Here is a 20,879-nt window from a genome sequence, read left to right as displayed (position 1 = left end):
TTCTTTGTAACAACTAATTGATGAATCCACTCTAACCAATTTGACAAAAGAACAAAGATTGTAAATCATAATGGACAACAATCAGTAACCAACAGTGGCAAAGCAACCTTATTAGGACAAATGTTCAACACAACCAGCCAAACTACAAGTCTTATGCACTGAGTTGCATGCAGTCCAAACATATAACGATCCCCACGCATTGTACTACAGCTATTATTACACACGTCCAACACCGATCGACTTATCGACAGTAATCATGACTGAATACGATCGTATTTCCTAGTGGAAGAAAATGCTTTCCACGCAATCCAGCCATTCATTCAACTGCACTTCTTGCTGTTGCAGTTGCTGATGATTTGTAAAGACGCCATCGGGATAGTAGTTGCAGCCCTCATTGCTAATGTCGTCCTCAGAGTGGGTGCCAGCGTCTGACAGTCCAACAGGGTGGTCGCTTTCTGGGAGGAAGGGCTCTTCCACGAAGAGATGAGGCTCTCCCATGGCTGCCGCCACAGCGTGTGCACCACTTCCCGTGCTCAGGAGGTCGTCCACCTTCTTCTGGATATTCAGGGCCATCGGATCAGCACCCAATGCCGCCTGATCATCAGGCGACAGCACGGTGACTCCAGATGCCCCTTGCTGATCATTGGCTTGCAACTTTTCCAGCAGAAAGTTCACCTGCAAGTTATGCGAGATGAAAAATGTCTATATATCATCGAAATTTCCTTTTTGTTAGTTCGACTAATCATTGGAAGCATAATTAACTGAATTGAGAGTAGACTTTTGACAATTACAGTTGAGAGGCTTTGGAGCACATCCTCTTGCTCCAAGGTGCTATGCTATTGGTGCTTAGTTTACTTTAGGCCTACTGGGTACAAGATCGACCAGATTGCATCTGGCCCAGGTTTCTTTTAGCATCAAAGGAGAGTCTCTATGATTTGCAACTTAGCAGCTTGGTCCTCTGTGAGTCGAGTGACTAGCTTGGGAGGGATTTGTATTCTCAGTTTAAAAGAATTCAACTTAGGTATGTTATGTCACTGGTGGTGGGTCTTTATTTCCCCTTTCAGAGAGGTGATATTTTATCTTTTCTTAAGTAAAAGGGGGAATATGCCACCCCAACGGTCCCATGACCAGCTGTGAGAAGTTAAATCGGAAAGCTACAATTAACCACTACGAGGAAGAGCATTACCTTGGCTTCGTCGAGATTCGACCCTTGCCCACTTCAGTAAGTCTGTCCCGTAGTAACCAACTCAACTATGTCCCCAGAGCACATATCGATATTTTATCCCTAGAGGACACTATAATCAACAAGATTGATGCCGAGTCCCGTCAAATAGATCAAAAAGTCATCCTAAATCCAAAGGAAGATAGAGCTCTGCTCAATCAAGCAATGAGGAAAAGATAGATTTTTGTTTGCCAAGTGTCCAGATCAGCAATTGGAAAGTCGTTTTAGACAAAATCGAGCACCAAGGATTTTTGTCTCTAACTAATGATCAACAGGGGTGAAGCTGGAATTAGACCATCAAGAGTAGATCCAACATTCACACATTAAATACAGAAGATGGAAGTGCCAGCCATTTCTTTTGGGATATTGAATTTTGTGATTCACTATTATTTGCTAATTCAATAATATGACAAGTCGACTTTTTTCTATTTTCAAATACAGTGTCAACAGAATAAATTATCATCACTAGATAATAAGTTATGACCTTGACTAAATCCTAGATTTTTTTTAGTTACCAAATATGGTGACGAGTCCTACTGTTTCTAAATTTCATACTTGTTGCCGTGTATATACAGAACTTAGGGCGGAGCAACCAATCAGTTGACCAGGCATCCATTTTCTACCTACCAAAAAAGATTAAAAAAAAAGTTTCTAAGTTGACAAAATAAGGCCATAACGAATGATGTATGATTTGATTTGTGATCATTATAGTGGTTTGACCTTGTCTCTCATGAATTTACCAATGAAATTAACAATTTAAGCAAACATGTTAACAAGTTGTAAAGTACAAGCTGAATGAACTGAAACTGATGCGAGAGAGGAATGGTTCACCTGACAACGCAAGCGATCGTTGTCCTTGCGAACGGCATCATGGTCGAGGACGAGCGCATCATAAGAGGCCTTCAGACGATCGTAGTCATGCTCCACCTGCTTGTTCTTCCACCGGGCACGACGGTTCTGGAACCACACCGCCACCTGCCTCGGCTGTAGCCCTAATTTCTTAGCAAGCTCGCTCTTGCGCTCCGGCTCCAGCTTGTTCTCCTCCTCGAAGCTCCGCTCCAACATGCGTATCTATTTGTTAATTCAAAACTATATCACTCTTGATCTGTATTCAAGCAAAACTAATTGTTATAGCCTAATTTGAAGTAAAAGTAATCAATTCCGCCATATCTTCACAATCAATCACCCAAAACAATTTCCCAGTCTCATAAAAATTATATTTTTGTCCAAGAAAATCACTTGCTCCATCAATTTCAGAGAAGAAGACACTATAGTTTCAGATCGTGAAAAACTCATACTAATAGGACCACTTCAATTAATTGAAATTGATGTATAAATTTCAGAGGTGGAGGCAAGCAAAGCACTAAAGGATTTCTCTTTCACAAGTTAAATAACATTGAAAGATCGCGTAACAAGGAAAATCAGCAACGAATTTCAAACAATTGAGGTTTATTATAACTTTCATAGTAACAACTAACAAGGAACTAAGCTCGAATCAACTTACTACCAGCAAAAGTAACGTTTTTCTAGTTTCTTGTTGAGTCGGCAAACAATTTGTCTCGATGATTTTGTCCTCTTCCCCTCTATCGATGGCTAGATGACAACGGAAACCAGAAAGACCTTTGGTGCAACGTACATAAAGCAGATTCAGGAATGCAATTTGCAATGGACATGCAATTATGGGCCGCCACATGTTGGACCCACGGTGCGTACCGATGACAAGGCAGTTAGGTACAATGATACAGGTTGTGTTTGCTTCGTGCGTACCTGCTCCGAAGTGAGGCGGCGCTTCTTCTCCGGCTGGAGCTCCTCGTAATACTCCTCGTAGATCTCGTCCGGCGACGTGAAAAACCGTGGCCTCTTGCTAGCATCGTCCCCTGCGCACATCACCACCGATCTCACCTCTTGTGATTCCAACATAACACGCTAGCTGATAAACCATGTATTGGAACCCCAATCCAAAAATCAACAAGAGGTCATAACCAGTACCTGAAAAGACCGAGCTCGAGCTGCTCAAGAAGATCAAGCGGCCGCGGGAGGTGGAAGAGGAAGACGAATCGAAGATCAGACGGCGGGAACTCATTTTCTTACCTTGAATCGGGAGCGATCGGCCGTGGGATCTAAGTTCCCAAGTGCGTATCCCTCCCTATTTCCTCGCTTCTAGCTACTAAACCTATTTACTCTTCTCCCTCAGTTCTCGATCTATCGGAGATCGAATGAAAGGGGATCCAGATCGATTTAGAAGAAGAAGAAGAAGGCGATGATGCAGATGGTCTTATGACGGAAGAAGCTAGTACTCCACAGAAGACGCGTCGAAGTCTTGATCGGGTAGAGAGAAAACCCCATCAACAACTAGGGCTTTGCAAGACGCGCTCGCAAGAACAAAGACGAAGAAAAAAAACAAGCCTTCACCACCACTTCCTTCCGGCGGAGACCCGCCGGAAAACGACTCAGCTCCCGGAGAAAGAGGTGAGCACGATGGGCCTCGAAGGAGTAAGATTTCCAGGTAGCTCCACCGCCGGAGCTGGAGATTCCGACGAGATTTCTGCGAAATTGGGGCTTATTTTGCCCTTTTCGGCAAAGAGTTCCGGCTGAGTAAGGGGCGGGGGTTTTGTATACAGAGGAAGTCGGGAAGCGATATGCGCGCGCTATACGGCGTCACCGTAACGCCGTTACTCTCTGATAACGACTCCATGTCAGCGAGAATAACGGCGGAGTTGGAAACGGCGTCGGGATTGGGAATCGGAATTCCGAACTGCTTATCAATAACGGGGCCGATACGTAAAACCATATATCGGGACGGAACTGTTGTAACAGTTGGAGAGATCGTGCGAGGCGACAATGACATCTGGCACGACCAATAGGAGCGGACTTAGTGTCGATGTGAAATATTTTGAAATTAATGAAATGGAAATGGACATTAAGATAAGACAAATTAATTTAATCCGTCCAATCATATAATTTTTCTGTGATGTATAAATTTTATTATGTTCATTTTATGTGTACTAGGAAAAGCGAAAGAAGTTGCAAAGAATCTTCTTTCCGCCGAAGTAAACAAAAGTAACGTGAATGTCAATTCACTGTTTTCGGACCACCTTTCTAATACAGTCCATTTGAACAATCCATTATAACAGATCTGATATTCTACACGATCCGTGTTACGTGATCCCGTGCGCGACATAGCCGACTCCTGTCGCTTCCGACCACCCTCGCTGCACCGTCCGGCCATCGCCGGCCGCCGGACTCGACGATCGACTCGTCGGCACGTCAGCTGATAGCGGATTTCGGTCGGTTTGTGATCGGAATCCGATGCAATTTGGCCAGAACGCGATCGGCAGTGGCACGTGCCGTTTTCGATCAAATCGCGATCGAATTTCGGCCAAATCACGGTCGGAGACCGCCCGGGGAAGGACCGACGTGCGACGGCGATCCTTCCTCGGTCGGTCTCCGATCACGATTTAGCCGGAAATCGATGTGTGTCAGCCATGTTTCTGGCCAAATTGCACCGGATTCCGACTACAATCTAGCCGAAATCCGATGTCGACAGACGCCCCGACGAGTGGCGCGTCGATCGGGCCCGGGTCGGCGGCCGGCGGTGGCCGGACGGCACGACGAGGGCGGCCGGAAGCGGCGGGGGTCGAGGGGGTGGAACACTGTACATTTCCATATTTGAACGGTCAGATCTGGCACGTGATCACGTGATAAACGGTGGATCACATGTCGCGCATGGGCACGTACGAGGGAGTCGCGCAGAATATCAAAATCATCCGTTACAAAAGCATACCTAAATGGATAAGTACGGATTGCAAATGAATTTTTTAAATTGGATTATGAATTTATGATGATATTTTTTTTTTAATAAAAATTACGAATTTTTTATTTCAATTACTTTGATTTTTGGTTAATATGTGTAAGCGTAAAATTAACATTTTAAAATTTTATTAGATATTTTAATATTTATTTATGAAAAAAAAATCAAATTTAATAAATTATAGAGATTTTCGATGGATTAGATCCATCTAACCGCTTTAATGCTACAGTCTTGACATATTAATGATCATAACGAACTAATTAAAATTCGTTTTTTTATCTTTAAAAATTAATAAATTCCAAGTCAACGGTAGGAGTTTTTTTCTTCAGTTATTTGTTAAAAAATATTCTGCTGATTGATTGTGGATATATTAGTTTATTATCTGTCTTAATTAAGCTAATCTTGTCACATTATTTCTAATAAATACCATGATTGATTTTGTAATATTTTCACAGCTCATTTTTTTCTTAAAAAAGAAATTAGTTTGCCAAACTTTAACAAAACAATTAAATCAATTTGGCATTGGATCTAGCGCAACGATGCCAGAATATTGATAAAATCTTTTGTTGCATTTGTTTTTTTAGTCTGCATCTAACCTCTTTTGTAATAAATAGAATCAACAATTATTTGTGAGAAGGTAAGTTGGCCGGTATTACTCGACTTCGTCAAGATTCGAATCCTTGCCTTTTTCTGTAAGTCTACTTTATCGTAATCAACTTAACTATACTCCGGGAGCTATATCTAACTTCTAATTTTTAAAATTGATTAATTCGAGAGCTAATCAATTTTATAAAATTTGTTCACAGAGTAATTCAAGAGCATTTGTTTTCAAATATTATTTATTTTTCTATCTTTTAGTATTATTTTAAATTAATATATTTTAAAAGATTATTTTCGACGTTCACAGTTAAATCAACGATTTCAATATTATCTATAATTAAAATAATCGCTATTCCATCCGATGTCAATTAGAGTCAGATCAATCAACTACTCTCACCACGGCACCACCACTCGACTATTCAATTGACTATTAAAATAAATCAGTTTTTTTTTTTGACAAAATTTGGTCGTTTAATTTATCTAAAAAAATTTGTTTTGTTCGATTTTAATTTAATATTCTTCGTAAAGCTTCATGTTTATTGAGTTCAAAATGATGTCTATGTTTTTCTTTTTCAGTTAAAATGCAGTCATGGCTTCTCCATGAACCAGACTTGCAAAGTAACCACTCGGCAAAGTGCAAAGGGAAGAAGAACGTATCAGGAATTTGAGGAAAACGCATGCATCACGCATTTAATTCTCGTCCTACGCAGATTAATTGCTTATTTGCTTTCGATCATTTGGTCTCTAATGGTGTCATTGTTTGATGGGAAGATCTCAATATGAAAAAGAAAAACTAATTGGAACTCAGTTCATGCATGTTCTTGATTTCTGAATCATTTTTGGGAAGAATTAATTCATATTGCTGTAGTGTCTACACAAGTATGCAAACGCAAGAAAGCTAATGGCGCTCGATGAAGCTAGGAACCAGTAGTAGCTGTCGAGCCTTGCTTCCCTGATATCATCAGAGAACCAGCTTTGGTTCTTCCCATTTGCGTTACTGAAAAATTCAAGAACTGATATCAGAAGAGCACTCAAGAAGCTTCCGAATCCGAAAACGCTGAGGTACAGCGCGATTCCGATCGTTCGCATCGTCGCCGGAACTTCCGTGTAGAAGAACTCCTGCATCCCCACGACGGTGAACACGTCGGAAATTCCCAGGAGAATGTACTGCGGCAGCAGCCAAAAGATGCTCAGCTGCGATTCGAGCTGGAGAGGATCCTCGTGTCGCCCTCCTCCACTTTGCTGCAGGATTCGGATCCGTTTCGATTCGACGACGGCCGCGACGACCATCGCCACCACCGAGAGGCACATCCCGATGCCGATCCTCTGGAGCACACTGATTCCCTTCTCTTTCCCGGTGAGCAGGTGGAGGAAGGGGATTATGAGCTTGTCGTAGAGAGGCATGATGAGGATGATGGACATGGTGATGGCGCTCTGGAGCATCGCCGGAGGGATCACGATTCGCCGCTGCCCGATGCTGTGTTTCATCATCATGCCTTGCTTCGTGAAGAAGGTGAGCGGCTGCTGGAAGATCACTGCGAACATGAGAAGCATTGTCCAAATCGGCAGGAGTCTGAGTATCGTTTTAGCCACGCCAGGCGGTTCGTCGGCGACGTCGCCGCCGGTGCAATCAGACGACGATCCAAGAGGTTTCGCTTGTAACCTTCCAACAACACAAATCAATCACAAATGTATCAAGCAAAATCTAACAATCAGCTGATCTTACTCGAGTTCCACGGCGTCATTTTTCAAACTGATGAGGCTTCTCGATCTGAATTTCGCGACCGCGAGCTTCGCAGCTCGGACGATGCTTTCAGTAGGCCGGTCGGGGATCTTGTGGACGTAAAACCTCGACGCGCAGAGGAAGCAAGCGACCGAGACGGCCATGGCACAGGTAGGGATGGCGAACCCCAGTCCCCAGCCAAAAGTGTCTTGGATGTAGGACATGATGGAGTTGCCCAAGAGGCTGCCGCTGCAGATGCCGAAGTACCACCACTGGAAGAACATGCTCTTCTCCTTGCTCCTCTCGTCTTCTGCGTCCAACTGATCGGCTCCGAACGCTTGCAGGGAAGGGTTGTATCCTCCTTGACCTAAGGAAATCAAGCAGAGTGGAAGGAACAGAGATGAAGTCGGCATCCATGCGCACAGCAACGCCCACGAGGTCAATCCCACAAATCCCTGCCGACCGACAGACAAAAACGTTTTCAGTAACTTAAGAGAGATCGATCGAGCCATGATCATTCTCTCTTACCATGATGTAGAGCAAGGAAGAGACTGTAATGGTGGAGTAGCGATCCCAGTAGGAATCGGCGAGGATGGCACTGGCGAGAGGAAGCATGGAAGTGACTCCGCTCCAAGTGCTGACGCTCTTGGCGGCGGAAGAGGTGCTCATCTTCACATGGTGAGTGAGATAGCTCAGCAGGTTGGAGGCCACTCCTTTGTAGGCAAATCTCTCCACGCTCGCCACCACTGCAATGCTCCATGATCAGTAAACTCATCACAAATCCATCCATCGATCGATCGAGATCTTACCAATTATGAGTATGCATGATTTGCTAAGGCCTGAGGAGTTCTTCTTCATCTCCAGAGCCATGGCAGAGATCAGGACTAATCAGGAAGAAGATGGTGGCTCCATCTTATGTAATTGTGCTAGAGGGGCGACAGATCCATCCATCAGACAGACACATTTTGCTTTTCCCTGTTCGAGATAAAACAAGTGTAACAAACACTTTATCTGCTACTTCCTTCCCCAGTAGCGAATTCTGTTGCTAAATCGTGTCACTTTGCAACACTGTTCGTCATGGTGCGTGCGTTTATGGATTGGCTGCCCAGAAAAGGATTTGGAACCGAAAAGCTTTTGGATCATGGAGTTATTAAAGTTGTTCCTTTAGAGATACTTTGGGTGGCATCCCCATAACCCTGACGCACTCGATCGAGCAAAGGAGATGGCAAGATCGATCCGGCACTGCGACTGTTGTTCTTGCTGCATTTGAGCAGCCTCATCATCAATCCAACAGAGAAAAACACTGTGATTGGAATTGCTAACTATCTCCTTAAATGATGCTTTCTTCAGGGTTCTCTGAAGATTAGAGGATAGTGTCGACATAGTGTCTAATTTAAAGGAAGCAGAGAGCAAAGAAGAGGTACGAAGATTAGAGGAAAAAGTGATAGAAGCCATTAAAGAGAGTAAGGTGGAGGATGATTCATCGTTGCAGAGAGAGAGGTGTTGTTGCTTGTCGAGGTGTTCTTCACTTTCTCTTGGATTGGATTCGCCTGGTGGATCATCCTTTTCCCTTTTAAGCATCCCCATCGGATTGCACACTGTCCAGTTAACTAACTGTTTTTATTTAAGTATGAATTAATGCTTAAATCAGCAGTTTGTATACTTGGTTGAATGTTACTAAACAATAATTAACTAATTGTCGAAATGTGTGATTTCTTTTTTTTTTAATCTAAAAAAATTACCGTCACCAATATGGATTTTAATAGCTAGAACTATACTGGGCCAACAGCCATGTTTGAACAGTTAGGATATTATAATGGAGTTAGGCCTTTTTACTAAGATTTAGATGAGTTAATAAATAATTTTGTTAATTGAATTATTTTTTTTTAAAAAATGGTTTATATATAGATAAAATAAAAGAGGTTAGATTCCTCAAATATACAATCAAAAGATCAGCATCATAACCTATACAGTACCAACCTTTGAGCACACATATATGATCCATCACACAAGAAACTATATCAAACTCATGACACCACCAACACCTAGATATCATAGTCTCACATGTCCACACATCACAACATTTACATGCTCATCTATGGGCATACAAAGCACCACAGTTCACAAAACCAATTTTATCTCAGGAACAAAGCCACCGGCAACTTAGATGCTACCGTGGCTTGAGATCTACAAATCGATACACATGGACCTATACCTTGCGAAAAATCCAATCAAAATCTGAGATAATACCTTGATAACACTTTCGATTTCGTGCCTTCCATATATAGTATATCAAGCTAGAGATGCCGAGGTAGCACGCCTTGGTTTTCCGTCCTCTATTCTTATGATGTCGCCTAAGAACATGTTGCATCTCCTCAAAAGAAGTAAAAATTTTTATCCAATACCGAGCCAATATTATTTAAGTATGAATTACACTTATTGTATTATATTATATGATAGATATAATGGTGACAAAGATATATATTCAGGATATTTAAAAATTGATTTTAATTAGAGTTCTAATTATAATTGTTCCGGTCAAAAACCGACGACAGTCAACCCACTAGCCAAGGAAATACCACCTCAACCTTGGTGGCCCCCGGTGAGATGAGGGTCTGCAAGATCACAAAGAAACAAATGGATTACTGGGTGCCGGGAAGTCCCGACAAGCCCCTCCGACGCTCAAGTCAGTATTCCGTAGAAGGGAAAATGAGAATGTAGAAGAAGAAAAGTTTAGAAAATCGAACCAGCCCTCCAAGAGTGAGAAGAAGAAGAGCCTCCTCTTTGAAGAAGAGGTAAGGACTTTAAATGCATAACCCGTCCAGAAGAAGAAATGTCCCTTCTTGGAAGAAGAGGAAGAAGGAGAAGAAGCCGCCCCTGTCCTTTTGAAGAAGAAGCAGAAGTCCCCCCCTTAAAGAAGAAGAAGAAACCAAGGAAGAAGCCTCCTTCCTTTTGCTAGAGCTCTTCATTATGTAGGTATACAAGGAGACCAGATCTAACATATGTCCTTTCCTCTTGCTTCTTTTTGGCATTAGGTGCAGGAAAAAAAGGAGTTCAAAAGCATTTTCTATGACAACTTTATAAAGACTCTTTATGTGACCATGTGTCTGGGGAACCGGGGTAGTTTGTTGAGTCCACAAAAAATAAATATTGACACTAGTCCATTTTACTAATATTGCCAAATCAGCCTTATGCTTGACCCCCCCTTGACTCTTGACTTTTATCTTAGAGAAAGAGTCACGTCATTTATACACCGGCATCAATAATCACAACTATATTTATTATTATCATAATTATTATGGTATATTATCTTATTTATCATAATATTTTTTTATACATTATTTTAATAATATATATATATACAAAATAATAAATTCTAAATTTATATGGAAGTTTAAAAAATAAAAGAGGTTTGTGTAAAAAATCCTCTTGTGATATCTTATTTATATGGAAAAGGTAAATTCTAAATTTTTTGATTTACTTTCTTTATAAATAATTGACATATTTATATAGTTAACATAATATAATCATGTAAACCCATTAATTCCACTATTTTATCTTATTTTATTAATATAATATATCACTATTAGCCATCATCACTATTAGCCAACTCATTAACATACTAATACGGCACACGTCGTTACAATATAACACGTGGATCAGTAAAGGTGATGTGGCAGTAAAGGTGTCTGTATCTGTATTATATAACACGTGGATCAGTAAAGGTGATGTGGCAGTTTGGGCTCGACGATCGCCTCCAGCGGCACCTTCCGCCGCAGGTTTGAACCGGGCGCCTCCTCCATGCTCACCTCCTCCGGCCTCATCCCCGCCGGCGGCCGCCACTCGAATCCGTGAACCAGATTGGCCATCAATAACTGGATCATCTTCAATCCCAATCCGTACCCTGGGCACATCCTCCGCCCTGCCCCGAACGGCAACAGCTCCATGTCCTGGCCCTTCACGTCGACCGCGCTGCCCAAGAACCGCTCCGGCCTGAACTCCTCCGGCGCTTCCCACACAGCCGGGTCCCGCCCCATGGACCACACGTTCAGCAGCACGCGCGTCCCCGCAGGGACGTCGTACCCGCCGCAGTCCTCGCCCGCGACGGCGTGCTCCCGAGCTTGCCGCGGCACGAGCAGCGGCACCGCCGGGTGCAAGCGCATTGTTTCCTTGACGATGGCCACCAGGTACGGAAGCCGTGGGATGTCATCCTCCTCCACCCACCGTCCGCGGCCTACCACCTGCTCCAGCTCCTCTGCTGCCTTCCTCTGTTTCTCGGGGTTCCGGACGAGCTCCGAGATGGCCCATTCGATGGTCACTGACGACGAGTCGGTGGCGCCAACGATCATGTTCTGTATAAAATTAATAGATTAAAGCACTCAAAATCAAATCTTGAAAATGATGTAATCGATTAATCTACTTGAATGATAGCCTTCACTCTGTCCCTATCAAATCTGGTATCGTCGTCCATGGTTGGATCATCGACCATCAGAAGGAGCACGTCGACCATGTCCTTGGCAACGAACGCGTCACCTTCGCGTAGGCGGCGCTCCTCGTGGTCGACCAGAATTTGCTCGTACAAGCCGTCGAGCTTCCGGCACAGCCGCTTCATACGGCGTACACAGCCCTGCAGGTCGAGGAATCCGAGCCAGGGAATGTAGTCGCCGAGGTTGAAGACTCCAAAAAGCTGAAAGATTCGTCGATCCCTTCCTTGAAGTCCTGTGCTACGTATTGCCTCCCAAAAGCCATGCGGCTGATGACATTGAACGCGAAGGTGAAGAGGAATTCCTTGAGGACGACCGACGGCGACGCGTCGAAAATGCAGCGCAGGAGGGCGTGGACCTCGTCGACGCGGATGGAGGAGAAGGAGTGGAGGCGTTTGGCGCTGAACAGCTCGGTGAGGGAGAGGCGGCGGACCTGGCGCCAGTAAGGGCCGTAGGGTGACCAAACCATGTCGGAAGAGTTGTATGCCGTGTACTTTCCGACGGCCAAGTTGGGGCGGTCGGAGAAGGAGAGGTCGTGGGTCTTGAAGAAGAACCGGGCGGCGGCGGCCGAGGAACCGACGACGGTGGGGCGGGAGCCGAGGCGGAGGTACATGAGGGGACCGTGCTTCTTGGCGAGGGCGTGGAGGGATTGGTGGCTAAGCGGACCGATCAGGTGGAGGTTTCCGATCACCGGCCATGGCTTGGGACCCGGGGGAAGGTTAAATTTGCGGCGGCGGCGGCTGCGGGTGTGGCGGGCGGCCGCAAGTGCCAGCGCAAGTATAAACGCGATGATGAGCAAATAAGTGATAATTAGCTCCATATTTCTCTCTCCAAATATATTGATTATATATCGGAAAGCAGAGCCTATTTATAGAAATTAGAATGCTTAAATTTCACTTTCATCCATTTTCTATAAACAAATATTATTATCACTTTTTTCTATAAATGTTAATTCTTCGATCGTTAAGGTAACCTATTTTTGAATAAATAAGATGATTCACGCTGACAAATTTTATATTATAAATCTCTGTAATTATAATTTACAAGGCAGGCGACACACATTATTTAATTTTAAAATATATTCGTTAACATTTTAATAATTTGCGCGTGTTAATTAACTTTAATTAAATATGCTAGCTAATTTAGTAATAATAGGTCTCTAATGTGGATAAGTTTATTTCAAATAATAAAAAAATAAGTGGGGCCCAGTAATTTATTGTTGCATGTATGAAGTTACCGTTTCAAACAACCGTAAAAATGAATTATTGTATATCATTGAATTATTTTAACCGTTAATGTGGGCGCACTAATTTTTATTGCTGCATCGATATTTAACTATAAATATTTACTTGGATATTTATTTTATTTTTTAAAATTTCACTATAAATAGTGGATGAACTTTTGTTATTTCTCATTTGAACTACTCATTTTGATCTACAATTCTTATTTTTATCCGAAATTGATGAAAATTTTAATGAAATTTTTAACAATTTTTTGAATCCATAAAATCTTGAAGAAAATACAACACCTCAAAATAGTCACACATGTCCAATTTTAGATTTCTCAACTTTCCTCTTCTCCCCAATACCACCTACCACCCACAACACCATCACCATCTTCTTCTTCCCTTGAGTCTCAATTTTTGCAAGTTGAGATTGAAAAATTTGATTCTAATATTGATATAAAAACGGGCAAAAATGAACATCTTGCATAATCATATATCAATATTAGCATCAACTCAACAATCAAAAATTCCCAAAAGGATAAAGTTTTTTGGAAATGCATCGGAGATTACTACAACGAGACTCGGTCACACGGAATTAAGAAGAGGGATTTCAGGGTGCTAAAGTCACATTTCCATGAGTATTATTAGCTAAAAAAATTTGATAAATCACAATCAGTCTTTTAGAGACTCGTCAATCCAGTGGGAGTGGCCAGCCCATGATTATTATTAGCTAGCAAATGAAGGAAGTAACCTGCATAAGAACAAATCTTCAAGTACGTGAAGGATTTTAAAAAATAAGTGAAATGGACTTCACAACTAGAGGGTTATCACGCTAAAAAGAAAGCACGGACTTAAATGGACCATCCAACTGAATGCTAGTGTTGATATGGACTATTTTTATTGAGATCGTCTTCCGGATGAGTCGTCTGTCACTTGGCTAGTAAGTTGGCAATTAAGTGGTGCTCACGTGCAATGAAGGACATAGATGACGAACTCTGATGCGCCGCCAAGCTCTACACAGCAAGAGAAAGAAGAGGGTAAGAAGAGAGGTCAAGGGTACTCTCTCGCTCAACTGCTCCAATGTTCAAGTTAGCTTCTTAATCGGGGAGGGAGAAGAGAATGCAAAGAAAATGAGCACTTGTGAGTCTATCAATGTGTGTACTTGTATCCGTATGAGGAGGGGAAGATATATAGACGTATGAAAGAAAATAGTGGAGAATTATCTTATCTTAATTAAGAAGAATATTTCTAAGTGGAGATTTTGTCAGATGAGATGTCCCATTTGGGTAAGGAGAACATTCCATCATCGCCGCAGTAGCTAAAAGTCTTGTCATCGATATCGAGACAGTATCAGACTGTGTTATCATACCACATTAACAGGGTGATAAATTGCCTGAGATATCATATGATTGCATGTGTTATTTTGATGGCGGCCCACAATGAGGATTGAACAGAGCGGAGTCGGTTGAGTGTGGTGTATGACACTAAGAGCCGGAGCACGGTCAACAGAGAAAGCCCGAGCTGAGGCCGACGAAGACAAGCCTTGTGGCCGAGGGCTTGATGCAGTCATCAGGAGGAGACTCGGTGGAGGGCTCAGATTCGGAGCTCAAAGTCAACTGTTAAACTGGAGTTAAGCTTCGAAAAAGATCAGATGTGAAATCTCGAACTAAACTGAATACAGAGTTAGATATTGGATCCCGACCTGAGTCGCCCATTGAGTCAGAGTCGTCAGACCTGACCTAAGGAGTTGAGGTTGTCGAGTCGATGCGTGGGACCAAGCCAGTTAACCCTAGAATCAAGTCTTCTATCCGACGTGTCAATTAAATCAGATTGGATATTGACCTTCTGAATTAAATTATACTAACCTATAACACAAGGACCATCCAACTTAATGCTAGTGCTGATATGGACCATTGTGAAGCACGCAAGCATCCAAATGGGCAAAAGGCGGCAAAGAAGAAGGATAAAGTCAACTATGCAGTTATAGAAATAATGAAACAAAGCAGCATGCAGAGGAATTCAAAGGTATTCAAACGAGATAGAGTTGGGAAGATAGATGAATTTTATAAGGATGAGAAATTTGCAGAATCTGAAGCATTTCTATTTTGAAGCTCCAATTTTGAAGCTCAAACTTGCTTTATCAAACTTCATTTAACTTAAGCACCAAAATACTCAGGCAGGTTAAAAGGGTTGTCGAGCCACCACTCTTGGGCTCATTTCTCACTCCAGCCACATGCTAAACTCCACTACTCGACCAAGATAATTGATCAGTAACGCTAATTGAATCAAATCATTATTTGGATTAGAGCACTCGTCCAACCATGAATGCAAATATCAATTCCAGTATAGTTGAGTTGGTTACCATGAAATAGAATAATTGCTGAAGTGGACAAGTCGAATCTCGACGAAGCTGAGACAATGCCCTCTTCTGGTAAATTACAACTTCTCAATTTACATCCTTACAGATGGTCGTAGGGTCAATCGAGTGGATTCCATATTTTGTTGGAAAAATGAATATAAAAACTAGTTTATACTGCTGAAATATTTTGGCAAAGATTTCAAATGCGAAAAAAAGAGTTATTTTTAGACATTATCAAAAAATTACAAAATTATTCAGCTTATTTTCAATAGAGAATCAATGCAATGGAAAGGATGGGCTTATTTCCACATCAAAAATGGACATTAGTTCTTCGTCAATTGGCATACGGAGCCCCTGCCAACCAATCCAATGAGTATCTAAAGCTTGTTGAAACAACTATCATCCATTGTTTGATCAACTTCTATAAATGTATGTATAAAGTATTTGGGGACTAATATTTGAGAAGACTAATTGCAGCTGACACTTAACGATTGTTTGAAATGCATGAGCAAAAGCATGACTTTTCTTGTATGTTAGATAGTCTTGATTGTATGTATTGAGAATGAAAAAATTACTCCTGTGACTTTGGAGAGACTAATTTACTCGAGGCGATCATGGGCATCCAATAATTATACTTGAAACTGTCGCATCTGCTAACTTATAGATATGACATGTTTTTTTTGGAGTGCAAGATCACATAATAATATAAATGTGCTTTATGAATCACCTCTATTCAACAATTAAAGTTTTAGACAGAGGTGCACCAAAGATTTATTTTACAGTAAATAACACAATATATACTAAAGGATATTATCTAACAGATGAGATCTACTTAACTTGGATTACCTTCGTTAAGAGTTTCCCATACTCTAAGGACTCTTACAGAAAGAAGTTCAAGGAAAAATAAGAGGTTATAAAAAAAGATGTCGAGCGAGCATTTGAAGTGCTTCAAGCTTGTTGGGCAATAGTCAAAGGTATTGGAATACAATCAAAAGTTTTATATTGGAAATACATAAAAACGATTCTGGGGTTATAAAATAGAGAAATATATATTGGTATGAGACATTTTGGGTATAGTCCAAAAATAAAATCATGCATGAGGACGTGAGTTCAAAGTGGATAATATCATACCATTTTAGAGATATATATGGATTTCATCTGTTCTAACAGTGGTATCAGAGCAGATCAATGCGGTGTCATGTGGGGACCCTAGTAAGGAGTTCATTCAGACTGTCAAAAGGGGTGGATCCATTAGAATCCGGACCAGTAAGGGGTTTGTTAGGACCGTTAAAAGGAGCTCTCAATGGTCTTTTATTTGAGAGGTAGATTGTTATGATACAATCAAAAATCTCATATTGAAAATACATAAAAAAGATAATGGGATTATAAGATGAAGATATCTATATTGGCATAAGACATTTTAGATATATGCTCAAAATAAAATCATGAGGACACATGAGTAATATAGGGCTCCACACTCGAATTCCAAAAATAACTCTAGAAAAACTGCAAGCTATGCAATAGTCAAATACATCATCAACTTCGAACTAATTTAGTTGAACACAAGGGCGGAATCACATTACAAGCTACTTGGGCTGTAGCCCAGGAGCCTGACGACGCCCAAAAAAACTCAAATTTATAGATAGGAGAAATGAAGGGCAGAGTCTATACTCGTAGCCCACAACTCGAGATCAACTTGAATAAATCTTCCGGGCTAGCTCCATCATTGGTTGAACTTGAACACATATGGGCACTCGACAAAAGCAATCAACAAAAGATGAAGTTAATTTATGAAGTATTTGATTATGTTATGTTTTATTTCATCAATCCTAACGTCGTACTACTCCTTTCTTTTATATAAATATAAATTTTCAATAAAATTGTTATCAAATTATTATTTTGAAAATAATTAAATACACTCGATAAATTAAAAAAATATACAAATGACTATAATTGAATTAACGTTTCATAAGTAATAATATTAACTATTTGTGAGGAGGTAAATCAAGAAACTGCAGTGTCTGGCTTTGCCAAGATTCGAATCATTGTTCTTTTCTGTAAGTCTGCTGCATCGTAACCAACTTAGCTATGCCTCATATTATTATCCGTACTGGATCAATATTTAACTTGTCAAAATTAAATTTGCGACTAGAGCCTATTTATATATTTGTATATAGAGTTTAAAACGCTAAACTTTATTAAAAGTTGCAGCAAAAGAAATCCTATTGTAATAAATTAAAATTAAATATTAACTAAAATAAAAATAAATATGAATGGAAAAATCATTTTCAATTTAAATAAAATTTGCGTGAAAAATGAAGCTTAATTAGTATTAATTAAAAAACATCTGAAAATGCATGTATTAAATTATTAAATACGTATGCAAAGGAAGGATAGACAAACTGTCGATAATTTTTTAAAAAATTGATAAAATTGTATCTTTGCTTTTGTTATTCCTAACGCAGAGGCTCAGGAATTTTGGTCAGAAGTAAAAAATAAATAAATAAATAAACTTTAAATTACTAATATTAAAAATACGTCCAAGAAGAATGCGGAGCCAAACCTAATTTCAAGTGAATATTGAATAAGAAAGAAGCCCGTATTTTTGGTGAAGCTCAAATACGTTCATTTAAATTAATTTAGGGAAAAATCAAAAAAGCAATTAAATTTATCATTTAAAAAACATTATTAACAATGAGCACTCCATTTTCTAAAAGTTTTTTATTTTTAAGATATTGTAGTAGCTATAATCTACGGTTTTGTGTATATGTGAATAACTTGATTTACGCGACCCGTGACAGTCTCGACCCCTAGCCACTCCCGCCGCTATCGTCACGCCGTCTGGCCACCGGACCGGGCCCGATCGACAGCCCACTCGCTGGCGCGCCGACCGGAGTCGGATTCCGGCCGGATTGTGGCCAGAATCCGACTGGAAACCGCCGCATTCACCAATCCAGCGGCTACTGTTTCTCGGGGTTCCGGACGAGCTCCGAGATAGCCCATTCGATGGTCACTGACGACGAGTCGGTGGCGATTGTTCGGCCAAATCGCGGTCGGAGAAAGCCTTGATTCTTTCCCTATCAAATCGGTCGTCGTCCATGGAAGGACCGTCGACCACCGGCGATTCTTCCTCGGCCGGTTTCCGACCGCGATTTGGCCAGAAACCAACCGCGATTTGGTCCACAGTGGTCGCTTGCTGAATGCTGTGCTACGTATTGCCTGACCGAATTCAGCCGGATTCCGACCACAATCCGGCTGGAATCGTCTGGCGTCGATCGGCACGCCGGCGAGTGGCGCATCGACCGGGCTCGATCCGGCGGTCGGCGGTGGTCGGACGGTGAAGCGGCAGCGGCGGGAACAGTGACGGGTCGGGCGCTCGTGGCACTGTGCATTCCAAATAAGTGATAATTAGCTCCATATTTATCTCTCCAAATCTATTGACTTTTATAGAGTTTAGAATGCTTAAACAAATATTATTATCACTTTTCTCTATAAATATTAATTCTTCGAACGGTCCGATCTTCGCGGTCACGCGTGATGGACGGTGATCCCACTGTCCCGCACAGGCGTGTATAATCCGACAATAGCTAATACAATTTTATTATGACTAATACAATATCCTTAAAAATAATTAACTAATTGTTTAAACGTGAAATTATTTTAAAATAATTTTAATAAATGTCATCGCTTAAGCGATAATTTTATCATTTAAACAAAATTAAAAGAGCATCCATTTTGAATTTAATCAGTTTTTATTATTGTGGTCCACTTGGTAATAGTTGCTTATTGTGGTCTACACGCTTTTTGATTTAAATGAGTTAATTAATAGTTTTGTTAATTAAATTTTTTTATAATTTTATTTATGAATGTCATTTATTTAATTTTATATATTTTACATTAAGTATGAATTACACGTATTATGACAGATAGGCATATTATATAACACGTGGATCAGTAAAGGTGACGTGGCAGTTTGGGCTCGATGATCGCCTCCAGTGGCACCTTCCGCCGCAGGGTTATACCGCCCGCCTCCTCCATGCTCACCTCCTCCGGCCTCATCCCCTCCGGCGGCCGCCACTCGAATCCGTGAACCAGATTGGCCAGCACTAACTGGATCATCTTCAATCCCAATCCGTACCCTGCGCACATCCTCCGCCCTGCCCCGAACGGCACCAGCTCCATTTCCTGGCCCTTCACGTCGACCGCGCTGCCCAAGAACCGCTCTGGCCTGAACTCCTCCGGAGTCTCCCACACAGTCGGGTCCCGCCCCATGGCCCACACGTTCACCAGCACGCGCGTCCCCGCGGGGATGTCGTAGCCGCCGCAGTCCTCGCCCGCGACAGCGTGCTCCCGAGCTTGCCGCGGCAAGAGCAGCGGCGCCGTCGGGTGCAAGCGCATTGTTTCCTTGACGACGGCCACCAGGTACGGCAGCTGTTGGATGTCATCCTCCTCCACCCACCGCCCGCGGCCTACCACCTGTTCCAGCTCCTCGGCTGCCTTTCTCTGTTTCTCGGGGTTCCGGACGAGCTCCGAGATGGCCCATTCGATGGTCACTGACGATGGTCGTCGGTGGCGCCAACGATCAAGTCCTGTATAAAATTAATCAGATTAGAGCATTCAAAATCAAATCTTGAAATTATGTAATCGATAAATCTACTTGAATGAAAGCCTTGACGCTGTCCCTATCAAGTCTGGTATCGTCGTCCATGGTTGGATCATCGACCATGAGAAGGAGAACGTCGACAGTGTCCTTGGCAACGAAGGCGTCACCTTCGCGTAGGCGGCGCTCCTCGTGGTCGACCAGAATTTGCTCGTACAAGCCGTCGAGCTTCCGGCTCAGTCGCTTCATCCGGCGTACGTAGCCCTGCAGGTCGAGGAATCTGAGCCAGGGAACGTAATCGCCGAGGTTGAAGACTCCATGGAGCAGCATGAATTCGTCGATCCCCTTCTCGAAGTCCTTTGCTACGTATTGCCTCCCAAAAGCCATGCGGCTGATGACATTGAACGTGAAGGCGAAGAGGAATTCCTTGAGGACGACACTCGGCGAAGCGTTGAAAATGCGGCGCAGGAGGGCGTGGACCTCGTCGACGCGGATGGAGTAGGAGGAGCGGAGGCGTTTGGCACTGAACAGCTCTGAGAGGAAGAGGCGGCGGACGTGGCGCCAGTAGGGGCCGTAGGGTGACCAAACGATGTCGGAAGAGTTGTATGCGGTGTACTTGCCGACGGCCGTGTTGGGGCGGTCGGTGAAGATGAGGTCGTGGGTCTTGAAGAAGAACCGGGCAGCGGCGGGGGAGGAGCCGATGACGGTGGGTCGGGAGCCGAGGCGGAGGTACATGAGGGGGCCATGCTTCTTGGCGAGGGCGTGAAGGGATTGATGGGGAAGCGGGCCGATCAGGTGGAGGTTTCCGATCACCGGCCATGGCTTGGGACCTGGGGGAAGGTTAAACTTGCTGCG

At 42.5% G+C, this 20,879-nt stretch overlaps 2 protein-coding genes and 2 pseudogenes across 3 annotated transcripts; all 4 read right to left on the bottom strand.

The window, feature by feature from the left end:
* Positions 1-85: 85 nt before the first annotated feature.
* On the bottom strand, positions 86-3,820 carry LOC141846359 (homeobox-leucine zipper protein HOX16-like). Of its 2 annotated transcripts, none has more exons than XM_074734380.1 (4): positions 3,212-3,820; positions 2,990-3,126; positions 2,054-2,293; positions 86-675 (listed from the first exon to the last, which is right to left on the bottom strand). In XM_074734380.1, the coding sequence occupies exons 1-4, from the start codon at positions 3,303-3,305 to the stop codon at positions 280-282; spliced, it is 867 nt and encodes a 288-aa protein (XP_074590481.1). In that variant the 5' UTR covers positions 3,306-3,820; the 3' UTR covers positions 86-279. The 2 variants fall into 2 exon arrangements, with proteins under 2 accessions (XP_074590481.1, XP_074590482.1); XM_074734381.1 differs by having other exon boundaries at positions 2,990-3,099.
* A 2,632-nt stretch (positions 3,821-6,452) lies between these two features.
* Positions 6,453-8,256, bottom strand: LOC141846691 (protein NRT1/ PTR FAMILY 5.8). The gene is made up of 4 exons (XM_074734725.1): positions 8,166-8,256; positions 7,885-8,102; positions 7,360-7,811; positions 6,453-7,296 (listed from the first exon to the last, which is right to left on the bottom strand). Exons 1-4 carry the CDS (start codon positions 8,224-8,226, stop codon positions 6,483-6,485), a joined length of 1,545 nt encoding a protein of 514 aa, XP_074590826.1. The 5' UTR covers positions 8,227-8,256; the 3' UTR covers positions 6,453-6,482.
* Positions 8,257-11,072: 2,816 nt separating this feature from the next.
* On the bottom strand, positions 11,073-12,660 carry LOC141846614 (trimethyltridecatetraene synthase-like; annotated as a pseudogene).
* Positions 12,661-19,375: 6,715 nt separating this feature from the next.
* Positions 19,376-20,879, bottom strand: LOC141846619 (trimethyltridecatetraene synthase-like; annotated as a pseudogene).

This window comes from Curcuma longa, chromosome 15 (genome assembly GCF_044706935.1).
Source record: "Curcuma longa cultivar G26 ecotype Majalengka, Jawa Barat chromosome 15, ITB_CL_G26_1.1, whole genome shotgun sequence".
NCBI lineage: Eukaryota > Viridiplantae > Streptophyta > Magnoliopsida > Zingiberales > Zingiberaceae > Curcuma > Curcuma longa.
This window is presented reverse-complemented; position numbering and strand designations above follow the sequence as displayed.